At 44.6% G+C, this 25,196-nt stretch overlaps 1 protein-coding gene across 11 annotated transcripts in view; it reads left to right on the top strand.

Moving 5' to 3' along the window:
* Nucleotides 1-23,069, top strand: part of SUSD6 (sushi domain containing 6) — a 91,343-nt gene extending 68,274 nt beyond the window's left edge. For 10 of the 11 annotated variants that reach the window (XM_030239811.2, XM_030239810.2, XM_050974646.1 and 7 more), the window contains 4 exons: nucleotides 11,017-11,214; nucleotides 14,169-14,307; nucleotides 15,451-15,872; nucleotides 16,870-23,069. In XM_030239811.2, coding sequence (XP_030095671.1) covers nucleotides 11,017-11,214; nucleotides 14,169-14,307; nucleotides 15,451-15,872; nucleotides 16,870-16,895 — 785 coding nt within the window. In that variant the 3' untranslated portion in view covers nucleotides 16,896-23,069. Of the gene's footprint in view, nucleotides 1-3,673; nucleotides 3,698-11,016; nucleotides 11,215-14,168; nucleotides 14,308-15,450; nucleotides 15,873-16,869 lie in introns of those variants that run through there. The other variant, XM_050974652.1, reaches the window with a different exon arrangement.
* Nucleotides 23,070-25,196: the final 2,127 nt, after the last annotated feature.

Genomic DNA, 25,196 nt, shown 5'->3' with positions numbered 1-25,196 from the left:
ACTCTTATGAGCCCACAGGGCTACTGGGTTTTGGATTCAACAGCAGAATCTTTAACCTTTTGATTATACAAAGTGTTTTTACAGTACTTGCTTAATTTCCTTCTTGGAACATGTGAAAATAATTATAGGGTGGCTCGAAGAAGGCACAGGGAGGCTGGAGACAGCCTTAGAAAACAAAAGCAAATGAAATGTGGCCACTATGCCCATGGATGAGAGCAAGTTTCAGTATTAAATTGGCTTTTTTGCAGCCCCTGTACTGCTGACTCCAACTGCAGCCCAGATGCAAATCGTTTGTTCTGTCCTGGCAGTGTGGGATATTGTAAAGTACTGGTCAGGTGCTCTTCATCTTTATGGGACATAAGTAAGCTTCGTGAGCTTCCACATACATCACCAATAACTTTAATTTGTGTGTGTACAGAGTAAGATTACTGTATCAGAAGATCTTAAAAGTACTTCTGCAGTTGTTCCTGGTTTGCTTCCTCCTCCTTATTAATGCTTCCGGAATTAATTTATCATCCTGGCTTTGTTTAGAAGCACCAGGTTTTTGTCTTATGATTTGTTATGATGTTATCCTGATGTCCTGAATGCCTGGCACGGATGAGAGCCCTGCTGCAGCCAGCCCTGTGCAAACATAACACAGAGCCAACTCTGAAAAACTTGGAAGTGTTAGTCTCAGAGCCCGTCAGGCTGAATCACTTGGGAATGTATCTGAGGGGACCACATTACAGGTTGGCTTATTACAGGGAAAATAATGCAGTTGTTACAGTGAGTAGCACTCTTCGAGGGAGGTGGATGTGCTGCTGGAGTGCAGTTGTGTTTGGTTGCTGCTTTCCATTGCAGAAATCTTCCTTTCACAGATGTGGTTTTTGTTAGACCTGGAATTTGGATCTTGGTTTTTCAACTGCCTAGCATACAGCAAAGACTGTCCTGTTTTGAAGGGGGAAAGAAACTTGAAAGGCATAACATTTCTTTTTCTGCCAAAATATCAGTGGCACTGGGAGTTCTTTAACTGAAGCAAGGCTTTCTAAGGGGCAGAGAGAAGTATGTTTTATATCCAGACAATCTGTAGCACTGTAGAAGCACCAGTGGCAGCTTATATAGCCTAAACATTTTGACTCTTGTAGAAAGTAAATATAATTTGCATTTTAGTGTAAGCTTTAATGCTAATGGTTTTCTTTTTAGGAGATAGATAAACTACTGGGGGTAAAAAAAAAAATCATATTTCTAATAGAAAGACAGACAAGACCCATAATTAATGTTGCACTAGCAGGCTTCCTCTGTGGTTGGCTAATCACAGCTGAGTGTTAATAAGCATACAGTTTTTTTAAATACTGTTGTAACATGTTAATTAAGATAATTCGTCTCCATGTGTCTCTTGAGTTACCAGATGGCGACTGCATTGGTGGAAGGCTGCAATTAGAGTCTTTTCTTTCTTGCTTTTTCTTCCCCTGCCCTAAGGAAAAAAAAAGAAAGAAGGAAAAGGAAAAAAATAAAGCAGCTTTACTGTGTATGGGATGGCTGTGAGGGGTGCCTGTTACTGTACACATTTTAAGTGCTTGTGTCTAATTATATAAATGCACAGCTATATGATTATATATACAAATCTTTTTGCTTTGCTTCTTCTCATTTACCCACATTATGACATAAAAAATAAGCCTCCTTTTCAGAGTATGCGCTTGCTGGGGAAACTGTAATTGCCCTCTGAAGACTCCAGTCCTGCTCAGTTTGGTCTTCTGTCTGTGACTTCAGAATAAGCAGCATCTGGAGCCAGTAAAGACAGAGAGCTTATTTTTCAGTGCACTTGGCCCCTGCTTAATACACAGAACCCAAAAGAAGGTTATGTTTTGCAGTGTGTTTTTAGGAAGGCTTAAAATATTTTAGGGGCAGGGTCAGTGAGAAGTGTGTGCACTCACAATGGAGGTCTTTTATTGACTTCTACCGCCTGTAAGTTAAATATAAAGAGGTCCTTTAGCCTCAGCTGTTGTGACTAGGCCCCAGCAGCAGCTGCTGTATCAGGTTTGCCCCTTTGGGAAATGACCCATCTGCTAGAGAAAGCCAGAGCACTGAAAAGGAGAAGATTCAAAATCTGTTCTCCTGCTTCCAATCCCCATCTCCTCCCCAGAAATTACAGACCAGTGGAAAACCTGGGCATCTGGTAATATGTGTTTTACAGAGTGAATCCTGTCTCTGGCTAGAAGCACACCAAGTTGTCAACTGTTGCCAGCTGGCAGAGGATGGCTTCAGTCTGGGTCCCTTTTCACATGTTCTATCTGCAGCTACTGTGTTTGCATGGTTAAAACACACAGGCTAGTACACTGGTGGGCAGTAAACAAAGAAAACCCAGTCAAGCTACCTGAAAGGGGAGCAAAGCATGCTTCACCTTGGCCAGGAGATACCTTCTTGTCTTCTAGGTTTTCTTATGACTGCAGCACACATTTTGTTGGAATTTCATTGTGTGGGCTAAAAAATGCTCTGAAGATGCTGGAAGAGGATAAAATCTCAAATATTATTCCCAGATCAGGTCATTGTGCTTCTTGGAGCCAGCCTGCCAAGAGAAACCCCTGTGTAAAGCATGTGGCTCTTTGTGTTCAGCTCAAACCTCCTGTTAAAAGCGGGGACGTTTGTCCCTGAAGTACTTGATGAGCAATTTCCTAGCCTAATATTAATCCAGGCTCTCTGCCTGGGAAGGACAATGCAGGAGCAGAGGGTGCATAGTGGGAAGCTGCTGTGCTGAAAGCTTGTGAGTGCATCCAGGCAAGCCTGGTTAGTTGGAAACCTGAAGGTATTTAGCATTCAGAAATGGAACTGGCACTCTTGTTGGAAAATGTGGGTGGGGGGTGACTGCTTTTTTATCTACCGCTAAAGCACATCCCCTTGTTATTGCTTTCTCAACAGGAAGGAAGGTGTGGGTGGGGAGTGGCAGTGCTGTTGATCAAAGCTTATCAAGGTGCTTTTTCTCTCCAGACCAACTGGCTAGGAAGTGTTTCTTTCTTTGGTAAAAGATGGTGTTTAGTTGGCATAGTTAGTCTAAAAGGGGTATGAAATTGTAACAGGCTTGCTTCTTACTAAAACTGAAGAGCTGCTGAGGGAAGGGCTGCCAAAAGTAGCTTCTGCTGTTTATAGGCTGGTTTGTGTGTGCAAGGGAGGAGAAGAAAAAACTGGGATAGTGCTTCTCTGGATTTCACACTGAAAGTGAAGCTGGCTAGTCATCTTCCTCCATCATCTCCCTTGCTGCAGAAGGCTCCTGGAGCCAAACACCAGAAGGAAATCTTGTGTGACTGAAGGCCCCATTTTAAGAAGAAAAATTCCTTACTGAAAAAGAAGCTTGTGCAATGTTTTTTTTCTTCAGTCAGCCTGTTTTCCCCTGTTCCCCCAGAGAATGACTCAGCAGGAGATTGGGTTAGAGGGACATGACAGGTAGTTGTATGTTCTTTGAATAAAATAGGTGTATATGTATTTTTAAATATTTTTTCTTCTCAAGGCAGGAAACCACCTTTTGCCTAGACTCTGCAGAGCATAGGGGATAAAGCAGCTAACTTGGACAGTGAATTTCCTGTCCAAGGACATATAAAATAAGTGCTTGTTGTTGAAACTGGTACATATGCCAGTTACGTGTGTGCCTTTAGTTTTGGTGCTACATTTCATGTTTTTTTCTCTCAGTAGGTGCATAGTGGAGTTTGAGTTCATCATATGCTAGGTAAGGATCTATCCTGCCATAGCAAATGTGGAAGTGTATGAGACAATGTCTTCCCTGTGAGGAAATGCTGCACTGAAAAATAAGAAAAACACCCAGACCCAACAACCACACCAAAGCAAAACCAAAGAAGACCCAAACCAAACAAATTCAATTAAAGTTACTTGCAGTGTGTTCTGTTAGGTGCAACTTGAGGCACTGGAGTCTGTCTGAAGCACTGTGGGGCTAATGCATTCCTCTCTTTTTGCTCAAGGAGCTGCTGTGGCTGCCTACCCTGCTGTGTGGCTAAGGACAGCACTGATGCTGTTATCTGGTTGGATCGCATTCATGCTTCTCTGAGTACTGGTGACAGAAGTTAGGAGTATATCCAAGAAGTGGGCAAAGGGAGAAGTAAATTATTTCCTTATTGGCTTGCTAAACAACTGGGAGGTTAGCAGAGAGGTCAGGTAGTGCCCTGCTGGCAAGAACTGAAACTCTGCAAGGAGAGAAAAAAGTCTCTTCTATTAGCAAATATGACCAGAGTTCTTGTTAGGAAGCAACCAAATGCATTTGCTGAGGCCAAACCAACATTCAGTGTCGTGCCTGGGTGGGATCCATGGGCAGCACTCTGCTCGAATTGCCAGACCCTGTAGAAGCTGAAGTGAGCATTCTTGCTGCTCCCTGGCTTGCACTTCTAGCCTGCTGACTGCTTCAGGCTGTCATGTTTTTATTGTGAAAAAGCATTGTGTAAAATGATGAAACCCTGTGAATGAATTTGCATGCAAATAGCAATTGATAAAACCCCACTATTGCTGCAAGCCCGTTCAGGGCACTAACTGGAAAAAAACTGTGAATCTGGCTCTGTTGTTTTCAGCATGGTGTTAAACCTGAACCTCAGGTCTGAGATGCTGAAAATGCACATCCTCTGCAGAAGGCTTCAGATGGAATTAGTATTTCAGTATTTAGTTATGGCAAGACCCAGATTGAAGGTGGGAGTAGAGAGAGAGGTTTTCTCCCTTAGAGTTCGGGGTTGTTTGGAAGGTCCTTGCCAGAAATTAGTAATAGCTTTTGCAGTTCCCTCAGCTGTACTGAGGTGATACACACACAAATTATCCAAGTTGAAAACTGAAGTCTCTGTAGCAGAGACAGGTAATTGGAAGATGGGGATATCTTTTGTTTATTTTGGGTACTTTTCTACATGTGCTGTTTTTAAGGCTGGTGGCAAGTCCTGCCAAAAAGAATAAAGGTGACAATGTTTTGGGCAACTGGAGACTTGGTCAGAGAAGTTCTCCTTGCCACTGTGGAGTGTGCTGAAACACAACTTGTAAGAGAGTGAACAGGAAATGACTGTGACCAGGAGGAAACCTTCCTATGTGACAGGAAATACAGGAAGAGACAAAAAGATGGCAGACCTTGAGACAAGCCAACGTTTTCTGAGCTATTCCACAGAAATCCTACTGTAGGGCAATCAAAGTAGTACCAAAAAGTTAGGATCGAGCTTCAGGGGAAACAGCATGAAAGCAATGGCATGACCTCTAGCACTGGGACAATTTAATTGGGTGCTTCTGTGTTCTGCTTCACAGAGATATTTACTCACCAGGTAAGACCTGCTGACATGAGACAACATGACAAGTTTAACCAGACTAGCCAGGGTAATATTTATCTTGATTAGGAGGGTGGTTTTTGTTTGTAGGATGTTTTTCTTCTGTGAGTCTTGATAGTATCTGTTAAATGGAGAAAATGTTGTACATGAAGAAATAGAAGTACTGAGCTTAGCATCTTCCATTTCTAGTTTCCACATCACAGAAAAATTGTGGTGTGTCTAAAAGGCCAGGAGGTGTTAACAGTATCCAAGCAGGGCACACACTCAGGGCATCCAGTGGAACAGTTGTAAGCACAAATGTCTTCCCAAGTGCTTCAGCATAGACCTGTAAGGCTCCTGTGCCACTGCTCTGAGGATAGTCAAACCTGCTAGAGCACTTGTGTAGACAGTGAGGGATTTACCTGAGGCTGTGTCCAGCTTCCTCTTGAAGTTGCCGGGATTTGGGCCTGACTCACGTAAAGAGCAACTTTATTTTGTCAGAACTGTTCCTTACCTAGTTTTAGTGACCTTTGTGTCCTGCTTAGGAGAAGAAGAACTATTACTGGATGTTCAGTGTAAGACATCCTGTTGTTAAGCAATGCTATGCACAATTGTCTGCCCATGTAAGGTGAGCAATGCCGTGGCTTGTTCTCTCTCAGTTACAAACTTAGTTATGCACTCTGGCAGATCATAATTAGAAGGAATTTTTCGTTAGCTTCCTTGGTTTATTGGTTGGTTGGGGTGGGTTTTTTTTGTTCAGTTGTTTGTTTGGATTTTGGGGTTTTTCTCATAAAAATGCATTTTTTTGAGGAGAGTTGGGTTTTCATCTCTGTATAGGCAGACTGCCCAGTAAAACAGGTTAGTGACTTAAAAACAGTTCAGCTTGGTGCAGAAAGGAGGGTTGTAAGACCCCTCGTAGAGTCCATGAATTTTACCGATTGAAAAAAAAAAGAGACAGTGACAAGCAAATTAGACTGTAGAGAGGTCTTAGACTTCTATGTGGTGTTATACCTGTGCAAAGAAGGTTAATACTGGGGAGCTTTTATAATTCTGTGACAATTATCCAGTCAGATTGAAGTATGATTTAGTCTTTCTTTGTATGCATGAGTAGAGTGTATTGTTCTTCGTGCTTGCCACAACAGACTCATCCTGCTTGAGCTTTGTAAATCTTCTGCTTATCTGTGAATTTCACTCTCAGTGATCGAGGCTCAGCTGTGCTTCTGTGGTTTATATTCTGAGCACTTAAACCTCTCACTTTTGTGTCAGCACACAACAGACCATATGCTTCCATCTGTGGCATTATATATGACCGTGGCTTGGGTTTGTGTCTGTTACATTATGCTGGAAATGCTTTTAGTTCTGCATCAGGTTGGTATTCAGGACCACTGCTCAGCTTCAGCTCAGCCAGGGCATGAAAGAACCATTTCATCCTTTGGTGATTAGATTAATCAATTTGGCCAACTGTCTCTAACTGTCTCTAAAAGAAGCTGGATTCCAGCTCCTCACTGCTGTCTGTGAATCTGGTGGAAGAGGAAGCAAGTGAGGATTGCTTCTTGAAGGAGAGCCATGGACAAGGGAGCTGGTGAAGGTACAATGTGATGTTGCTGTTGCTGCAACAAAAAAGAGGTTCCTTAGTGTTGTGGTGGTTATTGTCAAGCTGGTAACAGCTATTCAAAGAACATCAGAGCAGTTGACCCTCCTTGAAGGAGGACAGTATTTTTTTATGTGACCAAAACAGGAAAATATGATGCTTGTAGGTGATTTGGTGGGACATGGGGTGGAGGTACATTCTGGCTTAGTATTTTTTCATTTACATATTAAAAAACTGTATATGAAATACTAAGTGGTTTGGAATGGTATTTGCAGAAGCTCCGGTGCATAACTTAATTTCTGCCTGTCAGTCTGGAAATGACAATTTCTTTACCTCTGAATGGAGTTCAATAATGTTCTAAGTCTTTGCACTTTCATTTCCTTTCTGTTTTCCAGCAGTGTATGCTGGCAGAGAACCGGCTCTCTCAGGAGATGTCATAAGCTTCAGTACCTCCTAGAAACAGGGCCTTTGGGAGTATTTGCTCCCTTTGCACAAAGTGGAGAAATGCTTAAAACCTATTTCTGTGCCTCCTGAAAGCTTGATAAATCAAGATCCTGGCAATAACTTTACAAGCCTAGAATGTCAGTAACCCCCTAGGAAGTTGGTGACTTCTGTAACTTGGCTCTCTTATTCTTCCCTCCCCTGCATGAACATTTGTCCTTCCAAAAATACGTGTTTCAGGGAGGAAGTTGACGAAATCCCTGCATGTATCTTTCTGTTCCCAGTACTGAAGCATCCCGACGCAGCCGTGCTCCAGAGTGGTAATACACAGTTCACACAGGCAGCCCCAGCCCCTTCTAGCTGCTGCTAACCACAGCCAGGCATGGGCTGCTCTGGGTCTGCGTTCTGGCAGCAGTTGGTACCCAGCTTTTTTCACCCCTGAAATGTCAGTGGTTTGTTCTGTGGACAGCAGTAAATGGGGTGCTCTGCCTGGTTCTGTATTGCTGTGAATACACCAGTGCTGCAAACTTGGGTGTAAGTTTTGCTGCTGGAGACATAAAGGATAGTGCAGAATCAAACTTGTACTTTGTCTTCTATTAGCCCCAGTGTGTGGGGGCTCCACTCCACTCCATATGTGCAGAGTGCATATATGGAGGCAGTTGAAGAAACCTGTTTTGGAGAGTGTGAAAGCTGAGAGCAGTGAAAGCTTAGGAAACAGGTCTTAGGAAACATTGTCTGTCCCAGGCATTCTGTATCCCTCTGTTATGCTGGACTGGGCCCTAGTTTGCAGAGGTGCTGCATTCTGTCAGAGATGCCAGGGACAGAGAGCTGGTCTAATAGGGAGCAGGGGTATTTGACTTCCTCAGTTTTTTAGTTACCACTAGTCCATCATCTTACCCACCCAAGCCTTGCCTTCAGCAATTTTCAGTGCCATCAACACTGTCTAGTAGACCTTCCCAAAGCTGCAGGCTCTGAGAAGCTTTGTTCCCCTGAGGCTGCCTTGCAAAGGACAGTCCAGGATCCGCTCAATCACGTTGAGGGTGGAGGGTGTTGATGTTCTGGCTGCCTAATCCATACCTTTTTTATCTATTTCCCCGCACACAGGCAGTGTTCTTCCATCACAGTGATGGTGACATTTTAAAATACTTGTGTACTTCTCGATGCTGTGATGCTGATGATAAATGAAGGTTGGGGGTAGAGGGAAGGGGAGGTGGCTGATTCTGCAATCTGTGAATAGGACAAGTCAGGTATAACTGCCTGAACACACTTACCAGCTGCTTCTCTCCTTTCTGGTCCAAGTTGTCTGTGGATATGAGGAGGAATCCAGTTTCCACTTGAATAGCTGTGCATCTCCTGCAGACCTTACCTGAGAGACCAGATCAGGGTTCTGCAGGTGCCTGATGTGGTAGTGTTTCCAAGCCTTTGAGATTGTTATTGCAAAGTAAATGAGTGCCTGTTTCTTGTTGGCTGGATGATGTTTGTATGTGACTGAGAAATCTCATCAGTGTAGGTGGCACTTTATGATAGAAGGGGAACCTACAGTGAGCTGCTTCTGTGTGCAGAAGGGCTCCTAGTGCAGTGGCCAGGCTCAGCTCAGCTCATGGGCATAGCTCAGGAGAAAAGGGAACCACAGAACTGAGCTCTTTGCTGCGGTCAGCAGAAAGATGCTGTGCATGACTCCCAAGCAGTTCCAGGTACCTACTGTGGTATAAAAAGCTGTAGGGAAGTTGTCCTGTCTGCTCTTGGGTTTTGGCAACTGCTGTGGTGATGCTGGCTTTTACCCACAGCTCTCCACCACTGCCAGGAGAGGTACCTGGTAAACTGCTAAAATCTGGTGCTCAAATGGTTTTGCAATTTAGCACAAAAACCTCTCCTGAACTGCAGATGAACCAGGGCATTCGTCTATATATTAGAATGTGAAATTTGCCATTAATCTGTTGCTTTAGCTGATCCCAAATACCCTGAAATGTTTCACAGGTTCTCAGTGAAAGGAAGTTCAGCCTCATCGTGTGCAGGATTAAAACATTAGTTACAAAATTATTGCAGAAAGAAAAGATGAAAAGCACAGAAGAGGTAACAGTTAAAGCTCATGAGGCACAGGACAGTGGCTTCTCTGAAGCTTATTTAAGAATAAATCTCAAGAACAAAGTCCTCTTGAAAAGCTGCTGCTTAGACCCCTGTTAACCTTTTCTGAAGAAGTAAATTGAATTGCAGTTTTAAAGCTGGCAGAACTCATACCAGAGCATTTTTTGCTTCACTCAGCACTTCATCTCAGCATTTATTGGCATTTACAAGCACTACCTGTGCTGCATTCTCATATGTGTTTAGGTTCAAGAGTCGTTTGGACTAAGGCAATGTGGCAAATTTTTCCACAGTGAATGAATCTCAAGTTTTCTTTTGCTTCTTAAATCTTGCTAAAAATCCAATTACTTCAACTTTGCCCAGCTGTTTGTTGCTATTTGTCCTACAGTAAGTGGGTCACTTAGAGGTAGAACATGGGAGAATGTGTGCTCTGGGGTTGAAGGACAGGTCTGGGTCATCATGCTCTGATGGAACACCCTGTGTGGGTTGACTGATTTTCCATGCCCCAAAATGTCTCAAGAGGGATCTGTGATGTATTTTTCTTTTATGAAGTCTGGGAAGCTGATGTATGTTGTCAGCAGAAGTTATTGGGGCTGTTCTGAAGGGTCATTGTGACCTGTCAGAAGAGAGGAAGTTCTGAGCAAGACAAACATCCTGTTTTCAGTGCAGTTTCCTCAGTTTTGGTTTGTTGTTTGTATTGGAATGGCTATTGAAAATTCTGCAAAAAAAGTTCTGGCATGTGCCGGATACCACACGGGCCAAAGCCACTAGTCTGGGTAATGGAGGTACAAACAGGAATGTGAAATACTTCTAACACTCATACAGGTAAACAGAGTGGGTTTTTAAGAAATGTTTTCATAATACACTGAATTCCTTTTTAAAAGTAGACTGGAACATTTGGTTCTAGGAGAAGTCCCCTTGAGATGATCAAGTCCAGCCTTTGATGGAACACCACCATGTAACTAAACCATAGCACTAAGTGCCATGTCCGGTTGTTTCTTGAACTCTTCCAGGGATGGTGACTTCACCGTCCCATGTGCAGCCTGGTTCAACGCCTGGCCACCCTTTCAGTGAAGAATTTCATCCTACTGCAACAAAGCTCTGTTGCCAATCTTGTTGGTGGCATATCTATGTAAAATAGTCAAAATCTGTGTGCTTTACAGGCTTCTAGGGTGCCTTATGATGGGGCTGGTCTGCACCTTGACATTGTGTACCCATAGTACAGAGGGGTTTTTGCATTCCTCATTCCTTTCAATAGGTCTCACACTCCTCCACTGCCTTATTAATAGGAAAGCCTGGTATTTAGGTTCACCCCAGTCTCTAGTGAAACAGCTGTGGGGAGAAGATAGCAGTAAGGATTTCCTGGGCCTCTCTCATGTGGAATCTATGTTGTGTCACTGTTCAAAAATATCACCAGTTTGGTGCCTGCCAGTTGGACTGTACTATTGGGATAACAAGCAGTATTTAACAATCAGAGAAACCTTATCAGAGGTGTTCTCTACCATTGTATAACAATCTTTCTTCTTGGTTTTAGTAGTTTCCTAATTTAGTGGGTGTTTGTGGTGGAAGTCTGCCTTTGTTTCATATATACTGTGTAATAGGTGTCTTCTTCTGAGATGTCCCTCATGATACTTTCTTTTTTACCAGATTGTCCCCAGCCACCACAACCTGAGAATGGAGGCTATAAATGCCACCCTAGCCCCTGCAACAACCCTCTGACTTCAGGCAGTGTTATAGAGTATCTGTGTGTTGAAGGCTACATGCTGAAAGGAGATTATAAATACTTGACATGCAAGAATGGAGAGTGGAACCCAGCCATGGAAGTCAGCTGCAGACTTAGCCCAGGTGAGTGCTCCCTGACTCTAGAATTGCTCTTGCATTGACTTTTCAGATTATCCTTAAGCACTTAGTGTAATGCTGAGGAAGTCCATATGGCTGTCTCTCATTGCTCCAGCAATTTCATAAATGCAGCTCACAATCACGACTCTTTCTTTAAAATGTCTCTTCAGTAGCAGCCTGTCAGATGCAGATTTAGAGTCCCTAACACAAGGAGAAAAGCCATGGACAGGAGTATAAAGTAGGCAACTTGTTACTTACGTGGAGCCTCTTATCTTGAGCCTCTCATCCCAGGAATGCTGGAAGCCCTAACAGTAGCATTTTCCATGCTGTCTGTTTTTTCTTTGATGGGTTTGATGGTGCATCTCCTTCAGTGAGTCTATGCGTGCGTGTGTGTGTGTGTGTGTGTGTGTGTGTTTAGTCAGTCTTCCCTGCAAACTGGTTAAGTAACCGTCAGTTTCCTGTGCTGAAAAGATTGGTTCTACTTTTCACTGTACTGGTGGGAAAGGACATTGCTGACAAATGATTTCTGCTTCTGTCCAAATAGAAGTGGACAGCTCTTGTTTTGTGTCTCCCCAGCTGAACAGGAATTCCTCCACCAAAGCAGCAAAGTAAAAAGATTTGCAGGAAAATGTTGATAATACAGCTCTTAATTTGCCTATGACTCTTCTGCTTTTAACAGTGGGTATATTGGATAAAAGGAGAACTCTCTCCCCTCTTCTAGGTGGGCTACTTGATAGAACCTTACTACTCAGTCCTGCTGAGCCAGCAGGATGTATACTTTGGAATTAAGTCTCATAATACATAAAGCAAAATGTGTCAGCTTAATTGGGAAGAAACAGGAAATAAAAAATTACCATCATCAAACTCTTTATGGAGCTCAATGCATACATCTCATCTCTGGAACATCCTGTCCTGTCCCAAAGACGCTGTCTTTTTATGCCACTCCAATAGCCCCTTCCTATGATATATAAGGAAGGATCTGGGAGTTTACCTGGCAGCAAATCCTGATCCTGAAGGAGACTTTTAAATTCAGCTTAAGCTTCCCTTCTGCAGCGATCCTTCTTCCGCTTGCTGCACCCAGGCTGGAGAGCAAAGCTGTGCTATTGCACATGGTGTTCCATGAGTGGCATTCCTGAACGGTGGCACTTGGTCTAGCTGAAGGATTGTGTTGTGATGAGCAGAAATCCCTCAGATTTCTTTAGCATCTTGAAGGGTCAGTGGCATTATCAAAAATATGGTGCCTCAAAAGTCTGACCCAATGAAAAAGCCATTGCTTTCACCACACAAGCTTTGAATCAACTGCTCAGGGTCAGAGATAGCTGACTTGACTAGTGGTTCTCCTTCAAAAGGCTCAAAGAAGGGGAAGGGGGTGGGAGACTCTACAAAGGCAGTAGGTCTTAAAATTATTGGTAAGGGTAAGATCCTACCTGCTCCATATAGGATAAAGTAAGTCCCTAGCAGTTGTGTTTTGTGCAGCTCTGAGCCTATCAGCCCCATAGCCTTTTGGCAGTTTATTGTATGAGGTAGTGACATTTTTTTGGCATATGAGATGATAAATGTTCTGCAGTGCACCCTGGATAGTGAGCAGTTTGACAGCATCATGTGCTGATGCTGAAAATGGGGCATCTCTGTTTGCCTTCCCTTGTTCCTGTTAGTGCCCTGAGAAATGCTGGAAGTTAAAATCCTTACTCAACCCTGTTTGCCAGAGGGAAAAATGTGCTAGACACTGTTTTTTTTTTTTTTTTTTTTTTTCCCTGGGGAGGGGTCAAGCTACTTCTAAAAGATTTCGAAGAAACAAGTTCAAAACAACTAAACCAAGTAGGTTTGACCCCAAGAGATGATGCAGAAAATTACAAACTAGGTTTCCATCTTAAATGCCTGTCTTGTGATAGATTTCAGGCTGTAGGCTTAAAAAAATGATTCTCCAACTCTTTTTTTTTTTTTGTTTACCTGTTGCTCTGCCTCTCATCCCTCATTGCATGTGTCCTGAATTCACTCTGCAGTTTGATCCCTGTGCTTCTGAAGAATGTGTTGGATATAGAAAGAGGAACTGGGGAATTGCGTAAACCAAATGTGCAATTCACAGTAGTGTTTGCTGGTGGGTAGGTGAGGCTTTTTGGATCTCTACCAAAGACACAAATTAGGGACAGAAACAACACAGAGACATTTCCTCTAGAGAGGTGAAAGGACTAGTGTAGCCTTCTAGGCATGGTATGCAGTGCTCAGCAATACCACCTCCAAGCCATTCTCTCTTTGCTCCCAGTTTATTCCTGCCCAGGTCCTTTAAAAGCCAAATTGGTTTCCATGCAGTCACACAGCACAGCTGCAGAAGGGCAGGAAAGAGTAATGTGAACAGGGCACATGTATCTAACACTGAAAACTCAGCACCCTGAAAAAACATCTGCCTTCCTTCTCCATCCTCTGGCATATGTTTGTGTATGAGAGAAACTTAATTTTTTCTGTGTCTTAATTGTAATAAATGCATAATAATACCCAGCCAATTGACTTCCACCCCTCTTTGCATGACTGTTACATTAGTTGAGAAAAAATGTTTTCTGTAACTTTTTCTGTTGTTTGGCCTAAAATATGCTGCTTATTGTGCTAGACAATTACTGGCCTTGCTGGTGACATCATGACATTTTCTAGCTTTTGCTCAGGCAGATCTATATATAACATGACCCTTACACCATCTGTCAGTTCCCATGGCCTGCTTCCATTGCTTTTCTGTTTGCTCTGTGCTTTTCCAAAGGACCCTTGTATGTGCCTGTGTTGTGTTGGTTTCCCTTTACAGCTGATGGAGAGGTGTCATCATAAGCTGCAAACTGAGATAGGTTCTGTGTCTTGTAGGGGAAACGGGTTCCTTACACACACCCAGGAGTAAGTCCTGAGGAGCAGTGTGAATGTTTTTCCTTCTCTATGGCAGTTACACATTTTACCTTGTGTTCCCCTTGGTTTTGTAGAAAAGGACTCTCCTCCCACAATTGGAGTGCCCACGCTGTCCATAGTAGCCTCCACAGCAAGCTCCGTCGCCCTGATTCTGCTGTTAGTTGTGCTGTTTGTTTTGCTGCAGCCAAAGCTGAAGTCATTCCATCACAGCAGGTAAGTGTAGCTGGGTCTGGAGGGGCTCAGAGGCCCCCCTCTTTCTTTGCAGTAGAAGCCCCTTCAGGTAGGTGGGCTAGACCTTAGTTTTGGAGCAACCTGGCTCCTCGCTTCTCTGTTCCCCTTTTCATCACCTCAGAGACATCTCTGCCCCATCCTGCTGATCCAGCACTTCTCTGAAATGGTGGGCTGTGATGCCCACCTGCAGTCCCCAGTCTTATGTGCCACCCATTGAGTGACTTCCTTCCTTATGCTGTTGCCTTGGCTTTGAATGGAAAAAGTTATGATACTTATTTGCCTGGCTGTAGATCAGTTTCCTACCTCTTCTAGCCTTGGATAGCTGCCAAAGTCTGTGTTTGGGTATATATATGTGCATCTTTCCCTGACTGCTTGAGGTCCTGTGGACCTGAAATTAAACAGTGCTGCTCTTCAGATACATGTGCAAGTCTGCCATCCTTCTCTGCTGCAGGAGGAGAACCCTCCTGGCCTGGGTTTGTGGATGAGAGGAGGGCCCAACCATAACACTGCTGCCAGCTAAGGCAGACACTCCAGCAGTGGAGCGGTTGAGAGGTGGGGCCCTACAGTCTGCCCTCTTCTGAAAAGGCCCATACTCCTAGAAAGGAAAAATTTTCTCTCAGGTCTTACGAGGCCAGGTGATTTATGCTGTGCCTGAGCTGTCTTCCCCATCCTGCCAGAGGTTATCTGGCCAGCAGCAGAGGCAGTGGAACAGACAGTGCTGGGTGTTGTAGAATGCAGCAGTGCACCAGGCTGGCCTCAATGGTGCTCTTTGCTAAAAGCACAGAGCTGAGTCATGACCTTTGTCAAATTTAGCTATGGAGGTAAGCGGGGAGGGTGGGGGGAAGCACTGTAACCTTTTCAGCTCTTGCTGCTAAGTCCATCGGGTGCTGTGAATTACAGCCCCTGCTCATGTTTAGTGGCAATTCACAGTAGGGCTCCAAGACTGTGCTTGCTTGACCTTTTAAAATCACCATTCAAGTTTCTGTCCTCCCCTAAATGGTGAGAGTTAGAGTTCTGCCAAGGGAGGTTACTGGGGTTCTTGGTAAGATATGTATAGTAAAATAAATACTCAACTTGATTTATTTTCTTTCTCCCCCCTCCCCCCTTGTTCCTTTATTTTTTGAGGCGGGACCAAGGTGTGTCTGGAGATCAGGTCTCTATTATGGTGGATGGTGTCCAAGTGGCCTTGCCATCCTATGAAGAAGCAGTATATGGCAGCACAGGGAATTGCATTCCACCCTCAGACTCCCGAGTGCAGATCGTGCTCTCAGAGGGAGCTGGACAGAATGGACCCAGAGAGATGCAGCAGCCGGACCAAGGGGCTCACAATACCTTTGAAAGAGAAGATGAAGCCCCTGGACATTCTGGACTGTGTGAAGCCAGTGGTTCTCAGCGCTCTGAAACTGTTCTTGTGCATCAGGCTGCTACCTCTTCCTGGGTAGCTGGCATGGCTAGCAGTAGACCTGTACACAAAGAGGTCCAAGATTCAGAAAGCAGTGACATACAGAGCCTTTTATCACTCACTTCCTCTGAGGAATACACAGATGGTAAGTGACTTGTGCAAGGAGCACTACATGAGACCCTTATAAGAGTAGGTTCTGAGTTGATTATCTAGGGTGAAAAAATAGCAAGGGATGCCCCTATGTGTGTCTGCCACTAGAGCAGCTTTTGAAAAGATGCAGTCTCTATAGCATGTTTCACCTCTTAAACATGTAAGCAGTATTTAATACCTTCCGAAGAATTCACTCTTCTCAGAACTGGGAGCCTAGGGCAGTCTGATCAAGTCTGCTTACTCTTAAAAAAGGATTTTCAGAGAAATCCAGCCTCTAGCATCATAGTGCAAAAGCCATAAAATAACTGTATTTTGTGGAAACTAATTTGGTGGGCGTGGGAGGACGTGCTTGGAATAGAAACCCTTTGTGATGTTTGGGCCGCTTAATTTTTAGACTATTTTAGTAAGTAGCTTTCTGCCACAAAGCATTCAGTGCTGCAGCCTTAGCCTGCAAGACATTAGAGGGATGTGCTTGAACTTACTGTAGAGGGCAGAGGGGCGAGTCTTTTGAACGGTCAAAACATCTTTTATTCCTCACTTCTGTCCTGTCCTGAAGGAGTGGCTTTGCAATGCCAGAGCTGATGTGAAGATGTAGCTTAAAGTTGCTTCTGCAGGGACTGCTGTGTCTTAGGCATGAAATGTAACTGGCTTGTAGATAGCTCAGGGCAGAACTTCCCCTTGCTGTGGTATTAAGAAGTACTTTGTGCTAGGAGGATAATGCAGGACCAAATATACACCCAGAGTGGTGATGGAATCTGTCCCTGGAGTTTTTCGAGGCTGGAGCTGGTGATGGTCCCACTCTCAGGGGCAGGTTGGAGCAGAGTCCTCCAGAGTTCCTTTGTGCTGTTTTGTGATGTGATGAGAGGAAGACCCTGCATTGTCATGTTATGAAAGTGGGAGCCTGTCTTGCTTTCAGCAGTACTTTTTCTGGTGTGTGTTGAACTACAGAACTTTGACTACTTTTTTTTTTTTTTTCTCTCCCTGTCATTCAGATATTCCCTTATTGAAGGAAGCATGAGGTGAGGTCTGCTGTTTGTCTAGTTTGCTCCATCTTGGATTTCTTCCTCCTCTTCTCTCCCTGCCTTTGGGACAGAAGCACTCTGTGCAGTCTTCCCCATCCTCGCAAGCTGTACCCTGGATACCTCCAAGAAGAGATGCCCTCAGCTGAAGATCCAAAGGATGTCGCCAGGTTGCCTCCTGGATGCACCAGTGGAGTTGGTGCAGCACTGGCTTCCCCATTCCATCAGCATCAGGGGCTCAAGGAACAGAGTGGATTTGAGCTCTCCTCTTCCCCAGCCAGATGTTTGACAGCAGTCTCTGAAGAGCTGCTCTTTTCTTGTGCCTTTCTCCTCCTCACACCGGCTTGTTGCAGCTTATCAGCCTTTCTAGCCCTTCTGCTGCCCAGAGAGCAGGGGCTAAACCCGCTTGCTCGCTGGGTGCAGACACAGTTTAAATATACATATATATGTTATATAGGCTCTTCTTCCAGCATCCTCTTTGTGATAGGGTAGAACAAAATGACTCACTGGGACTGACATTGGGCTTGGGAGGGCTGGAGTTAAGAGGCAACTTGTGATGTCTAGAAGCGCCTAAGATGGGCTGTGTGACAGCTTAGGCCTGCAGGAGCAGTTCACTGAAATTGCTTAAACACTGAAGGCTGAGAAGTCCAGCATGTAGGAATGCCCTCTGTCCCATGTCTGCAGGAGTCCGTTCCTGAAAATGACTTTTGTTTCCTCCTTCTTCCTCTACCAGTGCAGCCCACTGGAAGAAGTTCAGGTGTTTGAAAATACCAAGACAAAAAAAATGCCTGTAGGTAGTGAATTCCTAGTGCCATTGGTGCAATCCCAAATTCCTTTTCCAGCCATAGTAGGTACTTGAATCCTGGGTAGCTGCCATCTCATAGGCTGGTGTGTCTTCCTTGCTTCATACAGCAAAGGGTCTGCTATTCTAACCTGGAGGGCTCCAGTGGGCCCCTAGAGAAGGGCTCCTCCCTTGTGGCTGGGGGTAAGCAGCTTTTGTAAAGCTTCTCCTAAACACAGTGCCAGCCTGTTGCTGTGAGGGAAAGTTGAGTACAATGACAGCAGTGCTAGAGGACACCACAGCTCAGTGCTGAAGTTTTGAGGATTGTTTCAAGTTCTGGTAGTCAGGAAGAGAAAATTCAGAAATAGGTGTACCTCTGCCTGCCACAGTTATCTACAGCAGGTCAGATTGTGTGTGTTGGGACTCCATAACTGCAGGAAGCCACATTTGTCTGGGGTAGACAGTCCAAATCCAAGTGCTGTGGTGATTGTAAGGTTCCTCCGTGAGGTCTGGACACTGTTCCATGGGCTTGGTTTCAGCAAGAAGAGTTGGCTTCTTAGATGCATGTACCTTGTCGTAACTGTCTTGAAGTAACCAGGGAAGTGTTTGCCCTATGAGAAGCTGCTACATTTTTGAGTTGAAGGAGCAAAATGTCATGGCCTTACACATGATGTGGTAATGTGCAGGTAAACAGGGATGCTGTCTTTGCTGCTTTGCTTTTGGTTTGCAATCCTCACCATCCTCATCCTCATTGCTACAGTAAAATCCATTACAGCACTTGACAACAATGATACAACATCTTTATGTATAAAATCACTGTGGCTTAGCTCCAGTTCTTTGAAATGGGGATTGGCCATAGTGTCCAGCTGTGTATTTGCTATTCCTTTTTCTGAATAGCTGTTAAATCCCAGGACACATGGATCAGTGTGTGTCTGCGGATGGAAGAATCCTTTTTCCCCCCTATCCTTGTTATAGAGGGATGTTAATTTAAAATTAAAGTGTTTTAAACATCCTTCCCTGTTGCTCATGTTACCTTGAATTAACACAGGAATTTGATAAATCCCATTTGGGTGGTTTAGGTATTTTTTTTAAGTTTGGATGGTGAAAATCTTGTGTCATTTTACAGTGGGCTGTGGTATCTCAGCTTCAAGAGCTGTAGAGGATAAATGTTGTTTACACATCTGCCATTGGAATTTTAAAAATAAGCATGGGGACGATTGTATTTAGCTTTTTGACTGTAGGAAATGGCCTGAGCTTGAGTAAATTCTCCTTCATTGGTTTATTGGAGGATTTCAGCAAGTGGAGTGGGGAGGAAAGTCTGTGTGACTTTCCTGCTGCCTAAACAGCTCAGAGCAGGAGTTGCTTTTTATTCATTTAAGGTCCTGTCTGCTTAAACTGACCCTCTGCAATTCAAGGTATAGAAGTTAGGAATGTGTTGCCTTCCTGAAAGGGGTAGTGCTAGTTCTGGGTTGGTGGGAGAAGCTGGAAGCTGATCCCAAGGCCTAACCTTGTGCTGGATGAGCACCTGCACCACCAGCAGAAAACACATCCTCTGTGGCCTGGCCTCCTCTCTGCTGTTGTAAAACAAGCAACTGCCAGCTTGGAAGAGAAAATTCAGTTTGAGTGGGGAAGAAAAGGAAGCAAGCTCTACAAAGAGGGAGTACTTTAATTTCACAGAATCACACAGAATTAAGTAGGTTGGAAAAGACCTTTAAGACCATCAAGTCCAACCTATGACCAAACACCACTTTGTCAACTAGACCATGGCACCTCCAGGGATGGTGACTCCACCACCTTCCTGGGCAGCCCATTCCAATGCTCAGTCACTCTTTCTGTGAAGAATTTCTTTCTAATGTCCAGCCTAAACTTCCCCTGGTGCAGCTTAAGACTACCTGGGAGCAGGTACTGACCCCCACCTGACTACACCCTCCTTTCAGGAAGTTGGGGAGAGTAATAAGGTCTCCCAGAGCCTCCTCTTTTCCAGGCTGAACAACCCCAGCTCCCTCAGCCTCCTTGTAGGATTTGTGCTCCAGACCCTTCACCAGCCTTGTTGCTCTTGTCTGGATGCATTTGAGAATCTCGGTGTCCTTCCTAAACTGGGGGGCCCAGAACAGGACACAGCACTCAAGGTGGGCCCTAACCTTGCTGAGTACAGGGGGACAGTCCCTGTCCTGGTCCTGCTGGCCATGCTGCTCCTGATCCAGGCCAGGATGCCATTGGCCTTTTTGGCCACCTGGGCAAACTGCCTCATGTTCAGTTTGACATCAGTCAGGGAACCCAGGTCCTTTTCTGCCTGGCAACTGTCCAGCAGCTCTTCTCCCAGCCTGTAGCACTGCAGGGGGTTGTTGTGGCCAAAGTGCAGCACCTGGCACTTGGTCTTGTTAAAGCTCATATCACTGGATTCTATAAAAGTTGTTGGAAATGGCTTTACTAACGAGTTGGGGAAATGCAGAGGTGGAGGAGGGAAATATGCAAGTGTAGCTGTTGTGATCAAGCATAAACAGGCAGCTTCTGTTGGCTTGTTGAGAGTGAGCCAGCAGCTTCCAGGCCAGTCTCTGTGCTGGCTGGTAATCCATCTGATTATTCTAGATCCTGCAGAAGAGCTCTATTCCCTGAAGCAAATCTTGTGGGAACAGGCCCCCAGCATCTGTGTGAGCCAAAATATGGAACACAGTTTGGAGGCATCACACTGCTCATCTATGTCCTTAGCTTTAGAGTTAATTTTCTTAATAAATAATAAAAAGTTAATAAAAAGAGGTGAAACAACAGGGGAGGAACCCAGAAAATGTCTGACAACTTTTTCAAGGGGGAGGGAGAGCAAGGCCTCACTTTACTGGTTATCAAATGATTATTATTCATTCATATTTATTTTAATTTTGCCGAGGCTGAAGGACTGAGAAGTGTTTGGGTAGAGTTACAGCTACTTTGCACAGTCCTGTCTTTACTTACAGGAGCAAGGCCTGAAGCCAAAGGTTGCTCAGATCTGAGCTGTGCTCTGCCTCAGAAGTGTTTGCTATCTCTGAGGTGAGTGTGTTCTCTCTGGATTTTGCCATAAGTGGATGCAGCCTGGATCTCAGTGTTGTGGATAGGAAGCACAGAGGCTCAGCCTTGCAAGATGTAGTACTGTAAATGGCTTTTTACCCTTTTTTTGTTTTCCCTGATGGGGCCACAGTCTCCATACCTTTTCTTCCACCACCCGTGTCTGGTAAAAGATTTCAAAAGGAGGCATTTTTTCTTATTTAACACTCCCAACATAATCATCTCATGCTTTGTCATATGTGCTGGATCCTGTGATATTCAAGAACATTAAAATTATTTAGTTATATTGAGAAAAGTAAAAATAGCACTTATTTTAAAGCTTTCCATTATTTTTGGAGTCTGATAGTTGGGGGGTGGGGGAAGGGCATTTCAGAAATTCAGGGTATTATGTGCAATAGAAAAACTTCCTTGCTCCTTTCCAGTTCCATAGTTCTTTCAAAAAATAAATGCAACTCACTGCAGTGTTTACAGCCCAAGCATTGTAGAACTGGACCAGCCTGAGAGAACCACGATGTGAAGTTGGCAGTGACCCATGGGGAAGTGGGCCAGTCTCTCATCAGGGTCTGCATCATGCAGCTCACCTCAAATGATGAGCCAGCTTGGACTGTGTCACAGCCTTGAAGGGTGTCAGCAGCACTGGTGAGAGAGGGAATTGTGTGTTCTGGTTTCAAATAGCTTGTGCCTCCCCATCATTAACTGCAGATGTAAAAATTAAGTCAAGAGAGATGCACTGAAGCATGTGAGCCTTTGGAGTTGTTGCTGAATTAAAACATGAGTTTGGGAGGGAGAAGAGCTTAATGCATTTTTATCCTTAACCAGCAGGAAAGTTGCTGGGTAGCAGGACATGTACTCAGCAAGCAGAGTGCTTTTCACCCCTTGGACATCTCTGCTGAGGTTTCTTCTTGGCCTTACAGCTCTGGTGTGGTGAATTGTTTACTGCATCTGGAGTCTTAATTTGGCCTTTCAGTGTGTGGAGAACTCAGGTGTGTAGGAAGAAATCTGTTCCACATGCTTTGAGGAGAAACATCCTAAGGTGCTCCAAGAGGTGGATGACTTGGGTCAGTACTGAGGATTGGGGTAAGAGAGCAACTGGCTCAGCCATTGGAAATAATCTGGGATGGTTAAGTTGTTTGCAGTACAGAAAAGGGAACACAAGGAGCTGTGTAAGGAAGAGCAGAAAACAGAGGTTTACTACAGACTAATGAGCTAATGCAATCATGACCAGGTTGTAAGGAAGCTTGTGCTTTGTTAGATGATTTAGCATACACCAGCAGGCTTGCTGTATAAAAAAAAAATTAATGTACAACTGGCTGGACACACTTGAGCTGTCCTTGCTGATCTTTTTAGAACGTACTTGCAAAAAATGTGGTTTTACTGTTCTGATAGCAGTTTAAACAAAAAATCTGCCTTGTTACTCTATCCAGATATCTATTTAAATAAATATCACATTGGGTTGTTTTTTTTTTTTTGTATATAAATGCAATAAATCCCATTCACTTTGCACATCTTGCCTCACCCCATCCTCACCCTTCAGTCCTTACCAGGGAACAGGGAACAGGAGATTGAATTTGCTCTATGTGAAAACCTTTGCTTGCAGAAGAGCTTAATTAGAAAACAGTTTTTCTCTGCTACAAGCTTTGAAAGTGCAAAGAGGTTTCCTAGAGCAGGCTTCATTTTAAGGTGTATTTTTATATAAGAAGTAAGGCTTTTTCCAGTCCTAGCACACCAGGACAGAACATGCCCCTTCCCACACTTCAGGGCCCTGTGTTCAGCACTGCTTTCAAACTCAACCCTCTGCAGATGATGTTCAGATCTCTGTACCCACCAGAACATGTTGTACTGATGCTCTGCATATGCTTTCTGTGAGCTATGCTTTTGCTCCTGTCCTTGAGTGAAGTCAGACAGGCAATTGAGTTCTGCTGGAAAGTGTTTTAGTTCAGATTGTCTAAGTTGCTTCCTTCCAAAAGAAAACAAAGTGAAATTGTCTGTGAAGCAAAGACCAATGATGTGGTGGGTAGACTGCTGGTAGTTGCTGATCCAAGTGCAAGGGGAGCTTGATTGCCTTTCTGCATTAATCTTTTCTTTCCTGTATGTGTTTTCTTTTTATCTGAATTGCACCACTATGGAATTATTTGCAGAATGGTACTCCATATATATGTGGGATTTAAAACCATAACTGATGCTGTGCAGGATGTCACTCAGTTTTATTTTGCTTTATTTTATATGTATTTTCTGGTATCCTGTACATTGCAGTGGGTGTGAAAATAGTATTTTAATATTTGTACAAAGTTTAATTTAATTGTTCTATGTATATAACTGCATTTCTAAATTAAAAAAATTCTTTTGAAGTGAAGCTATAATTTCTTGTGTTTGTTTGATGGGGTTTTTTCTGTCTTCTTTTAGCTGCTTAGGCCTTGTGGCCTGGAATTCTAGCAGATCATTAATTTGTTGCAGTTGTGAAAACCAGGATGAAGATGATAAACTTAGGGATGCTCAAGTGGCTTGGGGAAGAGAGGTTCAGAGTTGGTGCAGCCTTAGAAGGATCGAATTCCCAAGTTCAGAAGCAAAGGCTGCCCTTGGTGTTCTTGCATAGAATTCCTTGAGGAATGAGACCAAGCTGGGCAGGGGGAAAGGTTTAAAGAGATCATGTATGGTATGAGTGGATTTCAGAGAGGAAGACAGTAAATGTAATAAATGGCTAATTAATCCTTGAGTCTGTGTAAGAACAGTTTGTACAGGAAGAGAGTGCTATTTTTAGAGGGGAGATAGGTTTCATTGGTGAAATACTAATCCCAAGTGGGTAGCAGGACAGTATAGGAGACATTAGAGAGATCTCCAGATACATGGGTTAGTACATCTGTGAGTGCAGAGGGGAGGCTGGGGCAGGCTCTGCTCGTCCCTCTTCTGTGGTTGTGCTGCACTCAGAGGATGGGAGAAAGCAAGAAACTGCAGAGGAGTAGGCACCCATTGTTCTTTCAGTGCTATATACAGTTCATTACCATTTTTATTCATGTTTGTTTTGCTTCAAAAACTAAGGTAACTGCCTTTTCAGGTGTGTCATAATGAGTGTTCCTTTCTTTTAACAGAATTTATCAGTCATGTAATAGGGAAGGAGGGAGGCGATCCTTTTGTCCAGCTTGTTCAAAGCAGTCCTCAAAGATGTTAAGATTTTTGTGTAATTGTAGATATGACTTTTATTCTTTGGGAAGGAACAGCCAGGTTAAAGAGAAGGGAAGGGGTGACATCTACCTTCCCCATTTCCATTTGTTCCAGACATTATTCCCACACAGCAAGCAGATCTTACTGTAATTTTACTACTGCAAAACTGGAGCTCCCTGGTCTGTGCATACCTTCCTGTACCAGACAGCTGGCACATGGGAGTCATTTGCCTCCAAGATTTGTTTTTAATTATTGTTTTTCGCTGGGCAATGGTCTCCTGCCACAGTTCTGGCAGCCAGGAATGTGCCCTTTTTGACACATTGGAAATTATTTGTCACCTCTGGTTTGTACTGGCAATGAGAAATGACTGTGGGTGACAAGCCTGAAGGAAGCCAGCCTGCGGTGGGTGGCCTGGGCAATCTTCCTTGACAGCTGGCACTTTGGAGGAAGGGCAAAACGGCCAGGGCACACAGGAACATCTCTGCTCCAGAAAAGCAGCCCCGACACAGAGACTGACCCCGCCACAAAGCCTGTTTGAGCAACTCGCTCAGGGAAGGGGATAGATGAGCTACTGCCCTCACCAGGCGTCCTGCTCGCTCGCAGCCGGGATGTTCCGTACGCGCGGCTTGTCCGGGAGTAGCACAAAGCCGGGAGCCCGGAGCGCCCCGCGCTGTGCCGCGGCCGCAGCCGGAGCGGCGCGGTCCCCGCTCTGTGCCGCAGCGCCACCAGCGGACAGCTCTGCCCCTCGCTGCTGCAGCGCTGCCCCTGCCCGGCCCTCCCCCGCACTAAGAGCTCCCCCAGCCGCTGACTTGTTTTTGAGAGTGTCGTGAAAATGCAGATTCCCCCTCCCGAAAGCAGAATGCCAGCAGGCTACATGCCAACAAGGCGTTAGCACGCTCCTCACCTGCCGGGGCCGTGCAGAGGGCCCCTTACGGTGCTGTCACTGGAGCGGAGAGCCGAGTCTGGCCAGGACACACTGCCAGCCCCCATTCCTCATCGGTGGTGGTACTCGGCAAAACTAAACGGTCTCTCTCGGCACCAAGCTGGGGTGCAGGGATGGGAAAGCACACGCAATGGACTTCCTAATTCTCTCTGTTCCTTTTTGCAGGTCAATGATGTTCACCAAACTCCTCACCTTAACCTTCTGTGGGACACAGGCAGAGCTGAGCAGCCCTGAGGGTACCTTGCCGTAAGGTGATTGTTCTTTGACAGCTCTTTGTCATGTGGTCCGTGCTGAGCCCATGGTGCATCTGTGGGATATAGCTCAGGCTTTTCAGGTTACACCAGTGAGGAAAAAAACAGATTTTGGGGCAAGAGGGCA

The sequence above is a fragment of the Serinus canaria genome, chromosome 5 (genome assembly GCF_022539315.1).
Source record: "Serinus canaria isolate serCan28SL12 chromosome 5, serCan2020, whole genome shotgun sequence".
Lineage (NCBI taxonomy): Eukaryota > Metazoa > Chordata > Aves > Passeriformes > Fringillidae > Serinus > Serinus canaria.
Note: the sequence above shows the minus strand (reverse complement) of the source record. Positions and strands in the feature narration are given on the sequence as shown.